The sequence below is a fragment of the Ciconia boyciana genome, chromosome 1 (genome assembly GCF_034638445.1).
Source record: "Ciconia boyciana chromosome 1, ASM3463844v1, whole genome shotgun sequence".
Classification (NCBI taxonomy): domain Eukaryota; kingdom Metazoa; phylum Chordata; class Aves; order Ciconiiformes; family Ciconiidae; genus Ciconia; species Ciconia boyciana.
The window spans coordinates 116,418,308-116,439,168 of NC_132934.1; the positions used below are offsets into that span (position 1 = coordinate 116,418,308).

General features: G+C 43.9%; 1 protein-coding gene across 13 annotated transcripts in view; it reads right to left on the reverse strand.

Moving 5' to 3' along the window:
- TIAM1 (TIAM Rac1 associated GEF 1) overlaps nt 1-20,861 on the reverse strand; it is a 194,133-nt gene that overhangs the window by 22,777 nt on the left and 150,495 nt on the right. For 11 of the 13 annotated variants that reach the window (XM_072845139.1, XM_072845111.1, XM_072845102.1 and 8 more), the window contains 3 exons: nt 15,556-15,642; nt 11,890-12,114; nt 1,649-1,755 (listed from right to left, as the gene is read on the reverse strand). In XM_072845139.1, the coding sequence (XP_072701240.1) occupies nt 1,649-1,755; nt 11,890-12,114; nt 15,556-15,642 (419 nt within the window). The remainder of the gene's footprint in view (nt 1-1,648; nt 1,756-11,889; nt 12,115-15,555; nt 15,643-20,861) is intronic. The other 2 variants (XM_072845165.1, XM_072845147.1) reach the window with 1 other exon arrangement.

The window sequence follows — 20,861 nt, forward strand, 5'->3', positions numbered from 1 at the left end:
TTCTTTTCTAATGGAAGACCATTTCGAGCAGTTTGTCCCATAGCAAACAGAATGTGAAGTAAAATGCCTCACTCCCCTCTATATCACACAAACAAAACAAGACATATTTCTGAATTTTAAAAGAAAACATGTACTGATGTCAACATTTCATTTGCAGAAAGACAGATTTTCCTCTCATTGGAAACCAAGGCTTGTTAGAGTTACAAGTTACTCTTCCAATATAAGAATATTAAGCATTAGAGCTGCTAACACACATTTCTCAGTTTAACTAAACCTGCTGAGCCACAAGGCTAATCATGTAATCCTTACACCTTGCTTCAGGCAATTACAGCTCTGAAGATCCAGGAGGCAAGATGTAAAATGGAACCCCACAGCCTGTCACACAGTTCAGAAACAGAAAGCTACAGAAAACACAGCAAGGACATTTATTCCCCAAGCAGCTATGTGTTATGCTCGGTGCTTTTCCAGCTCCAGTCTTTAACAGATGAGACTCCTTTCAGAGCATATGAAAATCCCACATATTTACAGTTAAAATTCCCAAAGTATCAACACACACTTCCACTTACTCAAGAAGAAATTCTTCGTACTTACAAGAAAATGTCCCGTAATAAAACCTGGAAACAAACTGTAAGAGTAATCACCCCCCCTGCATGCAAGCTCTGCATGTATTTCATGCACAGGAATGTTTCCTCTTATCTGACTTCCACTGTCTGGCTATCAAAGACAAAACTACAGGCTAGCGTGACATAAGAGATCAGGAAACAAGAGGCCTGGGTCTTTTCCTTCCTTTTGCTACAATGATGAGTAGAATAGCACAGGGACCAGTTCAGAGCTCACTATAACACATTTTAGTTAAAACAAGAGCTGAGAAAAAATACACCTGTACATAAACACAGACTGAGTGAGATCTGATACTCATTAGATCGTGAATTCTGTAGAAAAATAGCTTTAAACTCTCACCATCACCTATGCAACAAATACCTAAAAGTAATCAGTGCCCTCAAAATAATCTCACTTGATTCTGCCGCAAAAGTCACTGATCATCACACCTTATGTTGTGTAAAGCTCCCCAGCACCAGAGCAAGTGCAAACTACCAACCACTGCAAAACCCATCCCTTAATAGATGGCAATTAGCAATCCATTTGCACAACCTCCTAGCTATAATTGGAGAGTTTTGCTTCAATTTAAGGTAGATTGGCTATAATTAGTTTGCATTTAAAAACTATCATGTGTGCTATGCTATTAATTTAAGGCAATACTGTTTAACTCACATTCCTCCTATGCCTAGAAATCAAGAAAGAATAAGAAATCTTAATAATCCACCTGATCTTTTGGGTTCGCTGACCTGCTCTGGTGAAGGAGGTGATAAACCAGTCCATTTAAAGACTATGTGGGAATATTATCACAAGATACTGAAGATGGGAACCAACCCTGGAAAAAGGGCGCAAGTCTTGCTTAAGAGGTAGCTATGTGCCATAATCAAAGCTGCAATTTGTGACATTCAATATCATCCGTAAAAACCTTCAAAGTAAGATTAACATGTTCCCAGGCAGGATGCTCTAATCGTGTGCAGCTGTGAAGTCAGCACATCAGCTGTGAGTGTACTGCACTTTCACTCCTTGTCATGTGAAAATGAAGCTTGCTCACCTTGCTCATCTTATCGGCCTCATCAGATGACTCCAAGTCTTGCGCTTCTGCCTCCTCTGGAGCTGTGTCAACAGAGCTGTCCGGGTTGCCGCAAAGCGAGTGCCCTGCTGAAATTGAGATGTATGTGAAAACCCAGCCATAATTTCCAAAAATTCAAAAAGCTGGGCGCAACAGACATGGAGTTCCCATGGAGGGCCCGGCCCCATCCTGCACACAAGTACATGCCAACAAGATGTTATGCCAGAGGCACTCAATGACCTCAAAGGACTACCTCGGTTTACAGCAGGGGCCAGGTTTAACTACAGGTGTAAAAATAAACAGGTTATGGCCAGACACACTATTTAGTGGAAACTACGAAAGCCGATTCAGAGATAAGGCTAAAATGCCACATTGAAATTCTTATGTTTATTATTAATTTCTTGGCTGGTGAGCAATTGCCTACCTTTATACTTCAGTGGTTTCAAATGGAAACTGCCATATGTGAATGGCAGGCTGCGCCAAGAAGCAAGCCTTGGTCAGCCCTTCCTCCGAGTTAAGTCGAATGTGATGACTTTAAATTGCTTGCAGTTTTGGCCTAACACACTCACTACGGAGTTTCTATGTTGATTTTTAAGGAAACAAACCCAGTTTTAGCAGTTTTTAGAGAGTCTAATAGAGTCTATTACATTAACTGAAAACTACATTTCATTTCCATCAGTACATGGCAACAACTGTGCACCCCCTATGCCTGCACACTCTTCTGGAGACTACATTGGTGACAGAGCTAATAACTCCTTTGCGACTCCTTGTAAGTAAATGATGAATTACCTGCAAGTGACAAAAGAAAGACTGGGATTACTTCTCTTCTGAGAGCTCTGTGCACAAGTAACTTTTTTGGGGATCTCATTCTCTGACTCGAATAGCTGTAAGAAGCAGTATTACTATGCCTTAGCCAGTCTTCACAGAAAAACAGATTTCATATACATTCAACTTCTAGCTATGGCAAATTATAATGACCAGTGATGGACTGAACTCTGCCAGGAAACTCCTGCATGCCTCAATTGACCTTTAAGCCAGCATAAAGAGATGCTTTACAGCAGCTGAGTCCAGACGCTAATTCCTTTTACCTTTCCCCTCTTCTCCCCTCAAGCCCACAAGGAAGAGTTTTTCCTGCGGTGCCACTCCTGGGGCTCGATGGGGAAGGGTGGTTTCTGAGTACGCCTCCCTGCCTGCATCCTGCCACACAAATAGGATGTCGTGTGAATGTGAATGTCCCACCAGGGATTATACCTTTTATTCCATTACATTTATTCTTCAGATAATGCAGAAAAACATAATCAAAGTTCAATGGATGCAGCAACACTGAAAGTCCCTGCTTTTTAAAGCCCAAGACTAAACAGACTATATTAACATAATTTTTGGTTGTATTGTTAGCACATAGCATTTAAACATTTTGGTGGAAAACTGACACTATTCTGTAGCAGAATAGAATTTTTTTCAAACCAGTGGGTTTTTTTGGTTTGCTAGCCCTACAAATAGAAGCAGCCCAACAGCACACTATCATGTTGTCAGCAGCCAGTGGTCCAGCAGCCATCCCCTCCTATTCACTACTAGGTTGAAACATGGATGTTTTACAAAGATTAACAGTGATCTAGCATATCAGATGCAGCACCAATTCTATGCTAGTCCCATACTGACTCTCACATTACTTGCTATTTTTCAATTAGACATTTCAATTTAGGTAAGTCACGTATATTTGTCTACAAGGAGCATTTGGCTAGATACCAATGCTGTGAGTAAAAAGGCTACAGAGATGATAACACACATCTGTTATACTGATATATTTCAGTTAAACACTGTGTGGTTTGGCCAAAAAGGCTACAATAGCATGGATGGTCTTTTTAATTCAGATAAAATGCTGCTTTAAAATCAAGAGATTTTGAAAAAACAAACCCTGATTACACGCATCTAGTGTATTTGTTTATATTTATACTGGAATTAAATATATTTCATGATAGAGAAATGATACTCTCTAAGAAATACGTTTCCTAAATTAATAAGAAAAATTCTGCTGCCTCTTCGCTACGATTGATAAGCCACTGCTCTTCTTTCAAGGAGCGTTATGTTAACGCATAGTGTTGGTTCACGAACACATCCTAGGTGAGGCTCTCTACATCAAGACTGAGGGCAGAGATCCAGGTCTGGGTTCTTCAGCACCCAACTTTCAGATGCTGTTCTTGCAAGCTTTCAGCCACCATTATCAAAAACAATTTTCAGGACTATACAAGATTTCCACTTTATTGAGTCTGGAAATAATTTGGAAAAATTGGAATTCAGAAAACCAGAATTAAATTCAGAAATATTCTGCATACTGGGATGGATCTAAATTGGACATCAAATGAAATTAAAAGGACATAAAAGGTAGTTCATAGTTGAGCTTCCGGAAGACATGCCTCTCTTCTGACAAGATAGGTTTACCTTTTAAAAAGATGTGCTTGTAGGGGATGTTTGGCAACACAAAATCTATTTGAGGAAGTGTTTTTTTTCTGTAAGAAGTTAGGTTTTCTGAGCCTTGGCCATGATTTTATCAACTTGGACTAACAGCCTTCTGGTCTCTCTATTAATGTGTGAAAAAATTCTTAAAACCCTTAAGCTATCCATTAAAAAATAAGAGAAAAAATGTGCTGTATGTCATAATTTGGTTTTGGCCAGTCTGTGTTTTTTCACTGCAATTAATTTCTCATTATAAGCTGTGTGAAATACATCCTACAGCTGTTTCTCACACCAAGCCAAGGCAAATAATGTTTGTTTTGGGGTTTTGGTTTTTGCTTTTAAGCTACCACTTTTTCTTTTCCTGTATATTAAAACACCACTTAATCTATTTCCTGCAGTATAAACACTTTTACCCAGTACACAGCAATCTCTCACTTACATCTTAATGAGCAGTCACACAGTACATGTGCTCAGTGTATTTCTAATGTCTTAAGCTGCCAAAGCCAATGTCGACTTTAGCAGGTTTATCTGCTGGTTGTTAAACACAGGCAATCAGTTCAATAACGCCGCACGTTCCTGTCTTTTAATACCTTCCAGTTACCGTCCCATTTCTGTCAGGTTCTTTACATCATTTTATTTTTGCCCTGTAAATCTTTATTTAGCTCTGCAAGGAGCTCTGAGGACAATGTGCTAATTTCCTCCTGCAGCACCTGAACGCTGCCCAACCCCTATCATTTGCTAGGGACAACAACACATGGGCTTCACTTGACATTACGGAATTAGAAAGGGAAATCCAAAAAGCAGCAGGAAAGGGGGGTCAAGTCCGTGTGGCCACCAGCACAGATGGAGGTGACACGAGCCCCCAAGCTGCCTCAGCAGTGTAATATCCATGACATTATGACTAATGCCCATTAAATAACTCCTACTTATGGCTAGAACTAACAAAATAAAAGGAAGTCTTATATCACTGGAGCAAAGGTGCTGGGGCTTAAAGGCCTGGAGAATCACGTAAAGCTTAAGCACCATGCCAACACTTGGCTAAAATTTTCCACGGCTGCTGCTTCCAATTTGCAGGATTGCTGTTGCTCAAGATTTTAATGAGACTTCCACGATATTTGGTACTGCTCTTAAAGCCTGTTTCTTGGTGCCAGAATGCAGTGGAAATAACTATTCCTAGCCAAACTCTGTTACAGCTGTGGTGCAAAGCTCAGAAGTCCACATCCTACTAAGACAAAAAGCAGCATACAAATCAGAAAACCCTCCATGTCCATAATTTTAGCATCTCGATGCCTTATTCCTAAGTATGTGGAACTGGCAGTACTGAATTTAGTCCCGTCTGTGGCTGCAACGGGGAAGTGCTGGCAAGGACAGCCATCTGCCAGCATGTTACACGCTGTGGGCCAGAAGCAACAACAGGCTCGGATGGCTGAAAACTATGGTATGTAATTTTAAGGTGCCTCAGTTTCTTAAGCAGGTTGCTTTACACATCTCAGCGCCCCACACAACACCTTGCCGTGCGACTGAGGCAGAGATATGGGACTGCTGCTGCAGCCGGGTGGCAAGTGTCAGAGGCTGAGGAGCTCAGCCTGGTGTCCTTCCCTGCCTGCCTGCCACCGCTCGCTCCCTGCTAAAGGTGCGTCGTGCTCCTCCGTAGTTCCTTCACCGATGAAACTCAGCGATACTGGAAGTCAAACATAGCGATTGCTTAATCACTTTCAGCGAGAAATAAGAAGTGACCCCCATCCAAGTTGAAGCGACAGAAGAAATATGGACCAGGCAGAACACGACTACCCCGGCTGAAGCCCAGCCAAGACACTCAGGTGTCTGTGCTCCTGCAAGATGTCCTGCCGAGGCTTCAGTGGCCAAGTGCTTTCAGCGGCTCATGTTTGACTGTCATCGTAAAAGAAAAGAGTATCACTTACTTTGACAGTTCAACGGCAGCTTCCTAAAACAGAAAGTGTAATTTCTAAATGCTGTTGGTGAACAGCCCCGTTATGACAATGGAGTACCTTTCAGAAGAGACTCTGTCACAAACGGAACAATTTTAATACAAATTGCTAGGGAACTGTCTCTCAGATTAAATTTTTATTTGAGACAAAATTTCACCTATAAATCTACAATAAAAAAGGTAAGCATGCATTTTTTTCTTTTTTAGAAGAATTCTGGTTAGCTTTGAAACACTGAAACATAAAAGAAGAAAATATAATTTTTACACTGGGGTATTCTGTCCCGTTGGGAAGTCCCACAGGATTGATAACCTCTCCAAAGACCTGTAAAACCAAGCTGCAGCTATCACAGTTACAGTCAACTGCGTGACCAAAGAACAGTATAGGAACGAATAGGGGAATTCTGCCTTTCTTGGAGAGCTACAGAACAAGCCCCATAAATCTCTTTCCCTTTTGACAGAACTCTATTGTTTCCCTTTCCATTTCAACTAGGTAATAAATTGCGCAAATATAGAAAAACCTACGCTGAATGTCATTTGATTCATTCACTCTTCTTGGGAGAAATGCAGATTCAATTAAAATTTCCCTATACCAACTGTACTGCGGCCACTTTTCACCCTCCCCAGGTCAGGAGCCTCATCAAATACGTGCAATACACTTGAGTAGCCTGTTTGGAATAAACAGGAATTTTCATAGACCTAAAAATGAAGCATGTGCTCAGTGAGCTTGGAAAGCAGAGACACTGAGATCCAAAAAACCAGCCTTTCCTTCTGCAGGTACCGAGCTGCAGCCTCGGGTCGCGGAGCCGGCAGGGGGAGCGGCAACACAGCAAGAATATTAAGATTAGAAATCCGCGGGTAAGGGAGCAGGTCTGCTTACTGCAGCTAAAATGGAAAGGGCCAGAAACCCAAAGCCGCAATGCAAAAACTAACGTGCTAATAGCCACGCTGCTTATTTCAACAGCAGCTCAGGCAGACTTTAGAAAAGCTAGGAATGAGACCTCTGAATGCAATTCTGACTGAGGCAACATCCTTCAGCTTTGGCTTTTAAGCTGTTAGAAAATAGATCTCGTGAACGACAGTTCTGCATGTCTCTGATTAATTACATGCAAGACCCTCAGATTGCTGCTGCAGTAAATGCCCCTGGAATTGTTAAATCAAGCACTGAATGATAACAATGTTTTTTAACATGCTACAAAAGGTATGAAATTAGTTGTCTGCCCCAGGAAAATAACCCTGAAGAAATTAAGGTTACTGTTAGTCTCAGCTTGTTCTGAAATCCCAATTACCTAGCCTAAGGGGACCTGTGACAGGACGAGGATGGAATGAAAATTAGTGGCCATTCTTATAGTGCAATGAAAGTTGGTTTCAGTTTTATACCATAGTCTTTTGAGTGTGTGTTAACTTCAGCCTCTGGTTTGCCTGCTTTCTGAATAACAAAATAATAGACTCCTTAAAAATGCCTAGTTGCTTCATATCTAGAAGATTAATACACCCATTCAAAACAGGGGTATACTTTCTTTTTATCATTTATATGTTCTGCACAGTGATTTATATGGCTCGCAGTTATCCCTGCAGAGTCCTCACATCCTTATGCTAGAGGTCTCCAAAATACAGGAGCATGCAAAGCCTAAACCTCAGAAACTCTACCCCAGTGTAAAAAAAGGTAGTGAATTGTGGGGAGACCACAACAAATATGGAGACTACTCCCATTCCCAAATCCCGTTCTAATAACAAAATATCTCCTTTATGATTTTGGGGAGATGCAACGCTGTGTTTCCAGCTTTCAGCCTCTCATTCCCTGGAGTGAGTGGAGCAGAATGGGGAGACAAAGCACTCCTCATGGGGAGGGGAGACAGCTCTCACTGATCCTTTTAGGCAATAAGGAAAACATGCTGTGGGGCTCCAGACAGAATGAGAGCTAGTCCTCCTCAACCAGATTTATGCAGACTGCGTCAGCAGGAGAGAAGACTGAAAGCCAGGAAAAACAGTAGTAGATGAAAGGAACAAAACTTGTGGCTCTGCAAGCCTGACGCAGCGCGAATTCCTAGGGGAAAGTATATATCATACCCAAGATGATATTTTTCACATCAATTAGAGATATAAAATCCAAGGTCATTTCAAGATAACCTGTTAAGTAAACACAATTAAGTAACCGCTGCCACAGAGCTGATTTGCAGCTCTAGCCTCAACCTCAGTATATAAAAGGTAATGAAACAGCTGTAAGAGATGTCGTATTTAACAGGAGCACTGGTAGTCACTTCAGGGAGGTTGACTCCCAAAAACACAGCCCCACTTTGCTCCTGGAAGGCCTCCCACTGAGTAATAAGGTGTTAGGAAAGCTTTCTTAAAAAAATGTAACACAGCATCTTTCTGTTGAAAACACACAATGTGATTTGCCTCACACAAAAAATCTACTCTTTGCTGCCTTCATAGCTGATGAAGAATTGCTAGTGAACAAGATAATGATAGGACATCAGCATGATCAGTCAACCAGACCCTGAATTTCTGGAGAATGGAAGTGCCTACAGGTGATTTATACCTGCTGGCATTCTGGCCCAGCAATGTTTCACCCCCCTGCTGAAAGGGGGGCTACACTACTTCAGGACCGAAGAAAAAATCTGCATGCTATAAATAAAGCATATAACAGAAATCACTGAGATGATTTGCCTAGCCAGCCAAACTCGCTGTAATCAACAAGGACACAAATAAATGGGTCAGTGGGTATTTCATACTTGACTGCTCTCTACAAAAAGCTGTGGAGCTGAGACCAAAAATCTAAGATACAGCCACAATCTCCCAAATAAAAGCACGTACTCCTTTTTAAAATTTCACGTGGATCCCATTTTAGGTAATGAATCCCTGAAAAAGCACAGAGCCAGAAGAAGAAAGGCTTCAGTAAAACATTGTGTTCTACAAACACCTAAATAGAGAGAAATTGATGGGGAAGATCAAAACACCTGCCTCCCAATCGCACACTTGGGTGCAGATCCTTGATTTCACTCCCACCTCAGGCTAAGTCATCCCAAATTAGAGCATCGGCGTTCTTTAGCTTTAAACACCATCTTAACATCATTCTTCAGAGGCATATTTCATATAGCAACTACAGGAGCTTTCAGAAGCTGCCAGAGACACCTGCACATCTGCTGATGAGCTATTGTGTTGCTTCTGTTGGTTAAAGAAGTATTTCTTCCCCTTTGAGGAGGAATGAAGGCGATTCCCACCTCAACATTTGATGCTTTTTGAAGGAAAGCAAATGTCAAGAGAGCTCTAGCTTCTGTGTTGCCTGTCGTCTGAAAGAGAGAGCAAAGGAGTTGACTAGAGCACACCAAAAGTTAAGGGCAGCCATATCGAGAGAAATCTGAAGGAAAAAGGAAGCCCTAAAGCTTATCCCCGGTCCTGGGGAGCTATTTAAGAAGCAGGCGCTTTGGCCCACCAGACAGTTCACGTGCTCACTGCAGGACATGGAAGAACAAGCAGCTGTTCCACACCACTGCGATAACCACAAAAACCCAGCTCTGGAGAAGCTCACAAAGGAGGACAGGCATGACTTGAGAGCAGCACAAAAGAAGTCGTGTCTACAAAGCAGCAGAGGCGGGAGGTCTGATTTTGCCGTGACGTGTCCATCAGCCACATCCTATGTCTTCATTTCACACGGTGCACACAGCGTTACTACTGGACAATGTTAAAAGGCAAATGCTAGGCTCTTCAGATACATTTGGCGAACCGTGCACTATCTCACCCTCAGCAAGGAAAAGGACCCCTCGATGACCCTCAAAATAACGATGCAGAGAACTGACAGCAGCAGCGAAACTGCTTGTTGAGACCAGCTGTTGAGACCCTGTGTTACAAAATGTGACTGCTCTGCCTTAGAAATCACCATGTTGCGTAAATACAAAAGTCCCAGTTCCCAATTCTTTGCACCCAGCGCAGACACCCACTTCAGCGAAAAGTGGAGGTATGAGGACTCAGCACTTGGGGTTTCAGTGAAAAAGCACAGGCAAGGACAAAAGGATAGGGCTTGCGAAGAGCTGGTGTTAAGTAGGAAATGAGGGCATCTTGTGGCCAGCTATTAAAATGTACAAGATGAGCTTGATTTTTCAGCAGAAAAGCCTGACTGGGAAAAGTTCAATGCAAATTAAAAGGGGACAATGTCCTTCTGAAAATGTTTAATTTTAACTGCCTTTGGGGGTTTATCCCACATCTTACATGAGGTTGCTTTTACCAATCCCCTCAGAAGTATTTGCAATAAGCTGTTTTTAAGCTTTCTTGTTCACACTATTCCACTTGCTATGAATACCACACTCCCCGAAGTCAGACTAGGGGTCCAGCTTTCCCTTTCCGCAGTACGTGTTCCCATCACCTGAACAATGACATTTTTGCTAGATCACTTTCAGTAAATATTTTAAGCAAAAACAGAGCAGCATCCAGAAACGTTCAGAGGCAGGCTGTACCTCCCTGACCCTTTGCAGGCAGAGATGAGTCAGCTTGGTCCTGAGCCCAAGCAAGCTGTCTTTCACTGAGGCTCACTTGCTCCAGCTCAGCATCATGCTAATGCACTCACCCCACTCCTGGGTTAGCTCCAGTTTGCACCAAGACTCATCCCAGAAGCCCCTACACCGAGTGATTGCAGCAATCAGACAGATGTGTCCTGGGGGAAGGCTGACTTTAACCCCGGTGAAGTGCATTAACTCCCCCCTCCTGCTCCAGCGTTTTATTCCAAATGCCCAAAACAAAACCGTTTCATAGTTACTAAAACAATTATTTTGACATTTCTGAAACCTTTACTTTGGGGAGAAAACAAAGTATTTTGACGTATTCAGACACTATTTACTTTTGATTGGAAGTCAAAATTTACCTCAGCTGAGAATAGGTTTTATTATCTAGAAACTACTTCTTTTTGGCCATTCCATTCATTGCTCATGTATTTTAAATTATTCCAAAAAACTAAAGCAAGCAGGTATGTCCAGTACCCTCTTCTGTTTTCGAGTAGGGGGGGGCATTTAGAAGCTGGCAAGTAAGACTTGACTAACCAGACAAGTAAGAGGAGACATGGTGAAGGAGCTTTCTTGCTATCCCAGTGCAATTCTCAACACTGTTGTCTTACAGAGGTAATGGCTAGCAACCACCAAGGAGGCGATCCTGCTCTTCTGCGGTCATTTCTCTTATCCCAGCACAGGTGCTTGTCCTCAGCCAGTTCAGGAAGCTAAACTAGTGGCAAACAGTTCACATCTGCTAGAGATTGATCTTCTGCCAGTTCAGTTCTCTGAACTGAACCAGCGTGGTGGGCAGGAATGCCCCTTCCCACCACAGTGTGCTGTGGGACCAGTTAGATACGTTTGGCTGTAATATCAATCTCTACCTTTAGGTGTTTTGAATTGTCCTTTTGAGTTATTTATGTGTCTCATCAAACACACTGGGCTCCCGTGCTCCTGGCTAATCCCAGAGAGGGCAGATGCTTCCCTCTTCCTTCCCTGCCATGTGTATATCCTGTGGGCAAATCCAGAGGTAAAGGCACCTCCTGAGCAGCCCAGACAGGAGCAATTAGTTCTGCGACTCACTGTAGGCACAGCTAGATGATGTGACATGCATTTGGCAATGACACACGTATCACAGCCTAACCATGTACACTGTCATCCTTCATTGCTACCGCAGATTATACCTTACAGCTTCCAGAGCTCCCACATATTATCTGCCCAGCACATTCAGACTGTAATTCCTCTCACTTCCACCATGGAAGCTACATGCAGGGATCAATGGGATTACACCAGCACATTGTAAGCATGAATCCTCCTCCAGGTAATTTCTACATTGAACCCAATACCTTGGTTGCTCCCAGCAAATGCCAGGGTGCTGTCACTCAAGTCAGACGGGTTTTCCAAGCGACGTGGTGGTGGCTGCATTAGTTTCTGCCCTTCCTCTATCTCAGGATAGGTGCGCACAGTAAGACACAGCGAAGGCTGAACAAGGGCATCTTTCAGCAAAGCTGAGTCCAGATCCTCAGCAGCTTTCTGGTTGATCTCCACAATTTCATCGCCAGCTTTCAGGCCTGCAACACAGAAAGGAACAGGTAAGACTTGTACAGTAACTTTTCTGTTACCCACAGACATGAAGGAGCTCAGCCGGGTGTTTATGAAGTGCCAGACAGTGTTACGTCTAGACATAAAGTCAACATTTATGACTGCAAATGATATTGAAATTTGATGGACTTTTGCGAGATCTGTTGTCAGGCTGGTACTCCAGTACCATCCCTGAGAGCGCGGTGCCCAGGAAGTCCCTCACAATGTACCAGCAACAAGATATCCCCTTTTTCTTCACGTCACTCTGCAAGGGAACAGCCGCTGTACAGCAAGCCACCCTACACAACACATTGCTCGTAAATAAATACATATTGAAGGACAGAGTCAGACTTCTGAGGTGCTGCACGCAAGACTGGGGAAGGATGGAGTAGCTGGCCTGGCTTGATTCTTGCTTTTAACTTTCCATATAAGTGAAGGCTTTTATTTGAAGTGGTCACCCTACCCATACACCTTAGGAGGAGAGAAAACGTTTCCTGCTCAGTTGGGGTGTATGGTGTAGGACTTCAGATAGCCTCCTCTCTGGCCCTGCCTGAATCACGTCCTAGCACATAGATCTTCAAAAGTCAAATTTTAGCGCTTGGTAAGTTAGTCATGTTTTTTTCCCAATCTAATTTCAGCAGCTATTTATAGCACCAGCACCCAAGGGAAAAGGGGATCTGCAGAGGAAACAGCTGACTCCCATTTGCTTTGGGGGCAACACAGCGATGCCAACAGGCGACGTGAAGCCTCTGAGGTGCTGCAGGAAACCTGACCTTCCCCTCAGCCAGCTGGGCCCGCTCTCCGACTGACAACAGCAAGCTGGACCAGGGTTTAATCCCAAATAACCTTTAGGGTCAGGCAGGCGGTGGCGCACCAGGGCACGTCGGTGCTGACAGCCCCGATCGTCGCGGGTTTTTTCTCCACTTGAGGGTGATGCTGGTGGTCCCCCACAGGCATCCCCCCAGGAGCCGGCCAGCTGGGCACGGCCGGTGGGAAAGCATACTCTGCAATGGCCACCAACCCACCAACGGGACCGCCGTGGCATCCCAGTCACTGTCCTGGCATTTACAGGGACGAAAGCTGGAATTTACAGGGTCAAAAGAGCTGCTCCCTCTGTGGGGGTAACCTGCCCTCGTGCCGTGCAGTCCTCTGGCTGGGCAGTCATGCAGAGGACAAGTCTTTCCACCCTTAAGCCCAGGTGAAAGGCCTGACTCAATGAGCCTGAGCTGCGAGCAGAGCTCAGCTGCATCCTCCAGGAAACAGATTACCTACCCGCATTCAAGAAAGAAACATGGAAGGGAGGAGGCTACAGAGCTTCAGTCTTCTTTAGGAAAATTGAGATCTTTCTAAATGCATGTAATTGTGCCCAGAAACTGTAGTGTGGCATGCAGTTTCGGAGAGAATAAAATGAACTAGATAGAATAGCTACAAAGTAAATGGACCATAAAATCATATCTGAAACAAGGACAAAACAAAGCAAGTCAAGCATTTCACATTATTTCATTTATTCTACTTAGCGATGCCATGTCATAATAGTAGCACATTAATATGCCTGCAACCATAAACATCGTATCTGGGGCTTCATTTACTCTTTGTAATCCTTGTTTTGAATCATTTGGGATAAAGCATCATGTCTATCTCAGTACAATCAAGCACCTCAAATTCCACCAATGGTCTAGTTAACGCAGACCAACAGAAAAAATAAAAAGATAAATCATAAAAATTATAAGGAGAAAATAAAATTTAAGTTTTCTAATTGGAGAAAAGATTGAAAATGCAATACTGTATCTCTACTGGTTAGCTATAGGAAGCGCAGTCAAATGCAAACATGAATGTAAATAATGGGAGGAAGAGAGAGTTTTTCTCCCTGCTTTCTGCTAAGTATGGGTATCTTGTCATAATATCCTGCCAAATACTGTGCATACAGAAGTGGCTTTTTATATCAGTTATGAAGAGCAATATATCACTGAAAGCGTGTTTTAGCGTTTCAGCCCCACAGGAGGCAGTCTGTGTTCATGCATTCATTTAAATTGTTGCTCAAACATTTTCTAAAAGCAAAATAAGGAAGCTCTGCTGAACTCTCCCACCCCCCAATATTCTCTTTGCTCCCCACAAGAAGCCCACAGAGTTTTATTTCCCTGGTGCAGGCTGGCAGAGAGCCGCCCCCCAGCCTCCTTTCGGGGCTTTTGGCAGAATCCCCATCCTGTCAGCCAGGGAATCATATGGGGCTGAGGTGGGGTGAGGAGAGAAAGATGATCTTTTCAAGCTCAATAGACATATGCAGCAGACTCCAGAACCACCTAGGGGTTTTCTTAAGTTAGGGTTAGAGGTTACAGCTGAGTGAAACTCCAGGCTCCCTGCAGCCAGAACTGTTCCCCCTCCTCTGCCCCCTGTTTCTTCCTTCACAGTTTCTGTCTGCACAGTCCTGTCCCTCCACTCTGCCACTTCTGCCACTTGCTTCACTGCAACACAAGCCAACTCCATTTGCCAGTGGGTCAGAAAACCAGCAACGCAGTTCTGCCGCAACAGTTTTCTATCAAGACGGGGAGCTGAATCGGCTCAGCTAAGAGTGCCAGAGTCAGCACAAGGCAAAGGGCTAGAGCAGTTTGGGGGAGGCCAGCCCCCATTGCTTTCAGCAACAGCAAACTGTTGAATTTGCTGTATGAATTGCTGTATGAAACTGCTGAATTTGCTGAATTTGCTGTAAGCGCTGTATGACCATGTAACCACTCACCAATAAAACTCTACAGGTGTTTTTGAGGACTCTGCATATACTGATAGGTTATGACGAGATGAGAGTCTTCTCACTCTACATGCTCCCCATGTTATACTTTAAAATCTGGTTAGGTTTCAGATGCCCAGCTCCCTGACCAGCCCATCCCGTGACTGCATGAGCAGCTGTGCCAGCACATCAGAAAGGGCAATGAATGGGAAAAGCAGTAAGGGCATGGCAGTGTCAGGGTCGACCTCAGCTTCGGCAAGCTGCATTTAAACCATATCCTGCTCTGCCCTGGGACGAGCCCAGCAGCCTAGTTATCTCTGCTGGTTTCTGGTCCAAGTGCTGTCATACTTCCTGCAAAACTAGAGGGAGTAATCCCAGCCGCAGAGAGCACTATGATGACCTCTACTGTACCTGTTTATCTTGCAGTGACTGACTTGAGAGGGGCCCTGCTCCTCTTTCTAGCTGCAAGGGACATGCTGACCCTGCTACATACACAGCAACTCAAAACTAAGAGGTTGCCTATATAGCACAGCTGATCCCAAGAGCAGAACAGCCATGTATTCAGTACCTAAGGTTCTTCCCAAAACACCATGGTCTCTTTTGGACTGGGACCCTGGTTTGGTGTGTTCGTAAAGCTCCTATCCCAACATACCAGGTCTATACCAGGATTAAACAAACAGTAACAAAAACACTTTTAAAAGTCTTTTACCTTTCTTGAAAGCCAGGCCTGTCTCTTTGACGCCGTTCACATACAGCCGACGAATCCCTTCTTCTTCCACAGAGGACAGAGAGAAACCTAGGGAGGTACCCAACGAGACAGTTAGAAAAAGCCAACCACTTCCAGTGTGTCCTACCAACTGCACACACTACAGGTAAGGCTGTGCTGTCCCTGCAGCGAGCAGTCGGGAATTCCTCCCTTCTCCTTTCCCATAAACCTTTACAAACGTAAAGGGAAAGTTAAAAAAATCAAAGTGGCTTTAACAAAAACCTGAACTGAATTTCTGAATTCATACATAAATCATCTATGGCTTTATTTGAGGATACTACAGCTGCAAAACGTTGGAACAGACTTCCAATTCTCTTGCCACAAAAGGTCACTTCAAGAAGTTTTGCTGTTTGCAGACAAAAGCTGCACAGAGATGTCGTTTGTGACCCAAACTGACAAAAGCCAGGAAACGGAGAGCTATGGCTGACATGCCATCCTGAACTCAGACAAGGAATTACAGCGCCTGCTAAAGCAGAATGCCAACTTTTACTTTTTTCAATTTCTGGACTGGACAAGTTTGTAAAAATGCTGCTTCCCCTTCTCCCCCTTTCTATTCTCAGCTGCTCCTGGCACAACCTGTTATTTGCTAAGTCTCAGCTCATTTTATAGCTACATTAGAGACCCATAGACCAGCCTTATAATGGAAGTACTGACACAGCCTTAATTTAAACAGTGCAAATGGTACTGTTACATTTGGTTTTGGTGATTTTCCTGCCATTTGTGTTTGACACTGTGTAAGATAACAACGTGCAAAGGAAATACAATGTGGTTAGTTAAATAGAGTTTATTTATTCACTGTTGAGAGTTACCTAAAGCAGAACATTTGCCTTTCTGAAACTTCATTACTCCCTAAATGGGTGTAGGCAACCATTTGGTCTCTCTTTTTCCGACTAGAAAAACATTTACAAACCTCTGGGGGGAGACGCTTGTTTGACATGGAATCAGCCACCAGCCAAGAGGAAGCAGATGTGCTGGGAGCCTATTCCAACTTTAGGACTCCCTTCAAGTTGGTGCTTATGGATGAGAAGTTATTTTTTCATCCACCATTTAAAAAAAAGAAAGGAGGGGGAAGAATGTGGCAGCCTAAAAGTGAGGAGCATATGGCCCTTCGTGACTTACTGAGCTACTTGGAATCCGTATGCGAGCTCCTCAGCCTGAATAAAATGAAATTTGTGAAGCTCGCTCATCACACCAAGTTTGGCAGAGAGAAAAACTCTTAACTAAACAAAAGAGCAGCTGTAAAAAAATAGTAGCTATTGGTTGTCATCACTGCAAAGCCTACCTGGAAAATCCTTAACCAGAAGCACAGTGGAGCATGCCCAAGATTGCAGTTTGAGTCAGCACAAATTATCAGTTACTAATACCATCACCCTTTTGCAACTGAAATGTTGTTTTGCAGCCAACTACCATACAGTTAAAACAAGGCTGAGCTGCATCTCAAGTTCTTGCTGTGGCTAACTGTGAAGAGATTAACACGCCCAAGCAGTCCCAAGCTCCCATTCTCCTCCATGAGAAGACCTCTGCCTCCTCCAATCTGTCAGGGCTAAGGGCAAGTGTAGTTGCTTTTTAATTCGGCTTTCATTGAAAAAAAAATCCAGAGAGCGGAACAGGTGTAAAGAGCAATTACATGTGTTGTCATCACCTTTAAGAGATGAGAGATGGGCAATTGGCAACGGCCTTGAAACGGTCATCTCACAAATACACATAACCCCTCCGCAGACAGGGCATGTGACCATACCCCAGGTATGGATAAACTGTTTTATTTCCACAGTTGTGATGTGGCTGGATCCGGTAAACAATTTGAAGCAGCATTCCTGTTCCACTGCAGTGCCGGTACCAGTGCTTTCACTGCCATGCAGTAAAGCAGAGCAGGGAACTCATCCAGATGGGAAATACTTAAGAGTGTGTGTGTGTGTGTGTGTGTATAGATATATGTATATAGATATATGTATATATATACTTGTATATATATATACACACTTGCATATATGCATAAACATGTATGTGTAGTTCGTATATACACACCTCTAGTACGAATGTACAGTTTTCATCTGGCTGAATTCTGCAGGTGCTCCACAAAAACACGTGTACTAGCATTGCATGAGAGGAAGGGCAGGAGTGGGTGGAAGCAACAGCGATTGCATAAGCTGCCATCACTGCCAAAAAGATTATTATCAAACTGTGCATGGACTCTGAAACACAGGTGTGAAGAGATGGGTGGTGACCCAGACAGAGTCTCTTCTTCACTGCAAAGTTTTGATGACAGGAGAACAAAAGTCTGTATCTATGACTGCACATGGCCTCACTGAACCAGCACAATACCTGAACAAATCCGCCTCCAGAAAATTACCTCAGCCCCCTGAGACACACAGTAGCTAAGAAAAATGCCAGTATGTTCCTGGTACACATAGGAGCTGGAAGCAATAGGTTCTTACTGCTGGTGCGCCCTGATTCCTGCCCACACAACCTTTGCAAAGAGGCTGGTACCAGTGAAAGAGGCAAGAACGTATGTGCCCAGGCATCAGCAACAGCATCACATTGACAGATCTAACGCTGACAAGGTCCGACACACTGGCCAGGCGCTCCAGGAGTGCCTCTTACCACAGGCACGCTGGTGGGAGTAGAAACACTATGAAATCTTCCCAGGTGAGTTTTCCCTGAAACGCTCTGCTCTGTCCTCTTTATGTCACTTGAACTCATGGTGTGCTCAGGCACGATGGCCAAGCTGCTCCAAAGGCCTGGTAACGGCTGAAGGGGCAGCTCTGCCCCCTCCCCAGCACCAGGATCTCTTAGCTGGCCCAAAACAGCTCGCAAAGCCAGCAGACAGCTATTCACTTCTTTTATTATCTTACCTTTCTACCAGGCTAGTGAGCTGAACTGGCCTGTCTAATTGCACCCTTAGTGAAAGCGTTTCACCTCCCTATCTTTGATACTATGTCTGTTTAAATTGAGATAACAGCACTAAGTCTACATTGTTGGGATTAGTGAATAGCTGCTTGTGAAGGATCTTGAAAATTCAAGGTGATTTACAAGTATTATTATTGCTATAGCTGGAATACTAGCAACAGCAACAGGTAATGTCACTAATGATTTTCATAATCTCATCCATTTTCAAAATGAAGACTTTTCCAGTTCTTCTGGAGGAATCAAGGCACAGGGAATTTGGACATATGTTTTTAAAACGGGTGAGAAGTATGAAGCTTGAACAAAGCTGCACAGAAAAAACAAGTAATCGTCAGAATAAAAAGTCCCTTAGTGCTCTAAACATTCAGTTTCAGTACTGGCTCCTGACTCTGCATTTGCTCCTGACTCTGCATTCAGTACTGGCTCCTGACTCTGCATTCCCAGCACTTGTTGAAGTCTCTGTGAGGGGCTGAGCCTCCAGCACTGCCCAGCTGACTGAGAACCAACCTCGAAGGCAGCCCCGCTCACAGACTTATGCAGGTGCTTAGATCCTTGGAGACTGTGCAGTCGTGTTATTGATTTAGGTTCTTTTCAAAACACAACCAGTAGCAAGAACCCTTAAGCAACCCTGTTAAAAAGATTCTATGCCAAAATGTTAAAGCTCTGATCTTCATGTTGCCATAGCTCGTGAATGTGCTGTAGCTTTCTCTCTGGATTGTAAAAGTATGTATTGGCAACGCTAATTCTGTAAAAAGACTAAAAGAACTAAAAACTCAAATGCACCTAACATACAGGATGGAAAAGGATTTCAGGAGGAACCCTAGCCTTCCCCAGCACCACATCAGGATCAACACTTCACCTCTGCTCCCTCGCACATACGTATTTCAGCACACACTTGTCACTGTATGAACACATAGTACTGTTTCTATGAGACACATACAGACCACCAAAATTCTGCTGCCATTTAGAGTCAAAGTAAGTTTTGCCATTTTCTTTCAAGGAGAGCAAAGTCAGCTTTTATGGGGTGTATTTAGCATTCACTCCCTGCAGGGTCGGAGCCACTGAACAGATAACATCCCATGTCTCACACAGCTGATGTCATTTCACAGGACATGACAGTGCATTTCACGGTCTTTCCCATCTATCACTTAAAAAAAGAGGAGAAAAAGAAATAAACAGGAAATGCCATGATACCCCTAACTCTTACAGTGCTTTCAGGCACAGCATAATTGAACCTAGGGCCATCACTGTGCTGGTTAATATTACTCTCTTAGGCCTTCAATATTCAAATTGCAGTCAGTACCAATGCTTTGTAGCAGAGCTCAATATTCAAATGGCCTGCAGCTGTATAGTAAGCAGTTTGGGGATTCAGAATTATTCTAGTCATTAAAACAGAATATTTAGATAAACAGTAAAAAGATGCAGATTGGCTTCCCACAGGGTAGGTTGCACAAGTAACTTTAAAATTTAATAAATTAAAAAAAATAATACAATTAAATAACAGAACTGTAATTGCCAGACCAAAGGGGAAACTCACCCGGCTGGAGGTCTGTAATTTGAAATACTCTGAAAGCTAAGAAATACGATGACCCCATGTAAAGATTGGGGATTTTGCTGAGATTACACAGGGAGGACCTCCCCTGTTTTACATTTTACACACAGATCTGTACCATGTGTCAGATTCTGGCTCCAGGAGTCCAGAGGGCATCCTCGAGGGCCAGACGTGCACCAGGACCAGGCTCCCCCAGCCTCGGGAACAGGGGTGCAAGACAGGGACCCACCTTGCGTGCCCACGGCAGGCGGGGAAGGAGGCCAAGCAGCCTCTCCTGGGACACCTGCCCGGCCACAGACCTTGAGATGCCTCGTACCCACAGCAATGCTCCTGGCAGCATCCCTGCCATCACACTTGGTGGAAGGGGTGAGGAGGGGGAGAGCCTGCTAGCCGTGGCGAGCCACAGCAGCAGCCCTCTCCCAAGCCCCACTGCAGGGCCCCTGTGAACGCCGCAATGCAGGCATTCATGTAAGATGTGACAACTGGCAGAGGATGCTGTTTTCTGCTGGCGCTCAGCTGCACAAACTCCATAGGTGGTGTTTTGAGAAACTACAAGAACAAGAAAACATTTGTCCTTTCTGCCACCGTAGTTCTCATCAAAGAGCTGCACATCCTACAGCTCGAGAACCAGGAAACACGGCGTTCAGTTCACTACAAGTAAAACCGTCCTGCTTCAGGGCAGGGGAGCAAGCTTTCTGTGGATGGCATAGGAATCAGATGTGCTTTTCTTATTGTGTTCAACAAGCCTGTCAGGTATATCAATGAATAGCAAGCAAGAACCTGCACACACTAG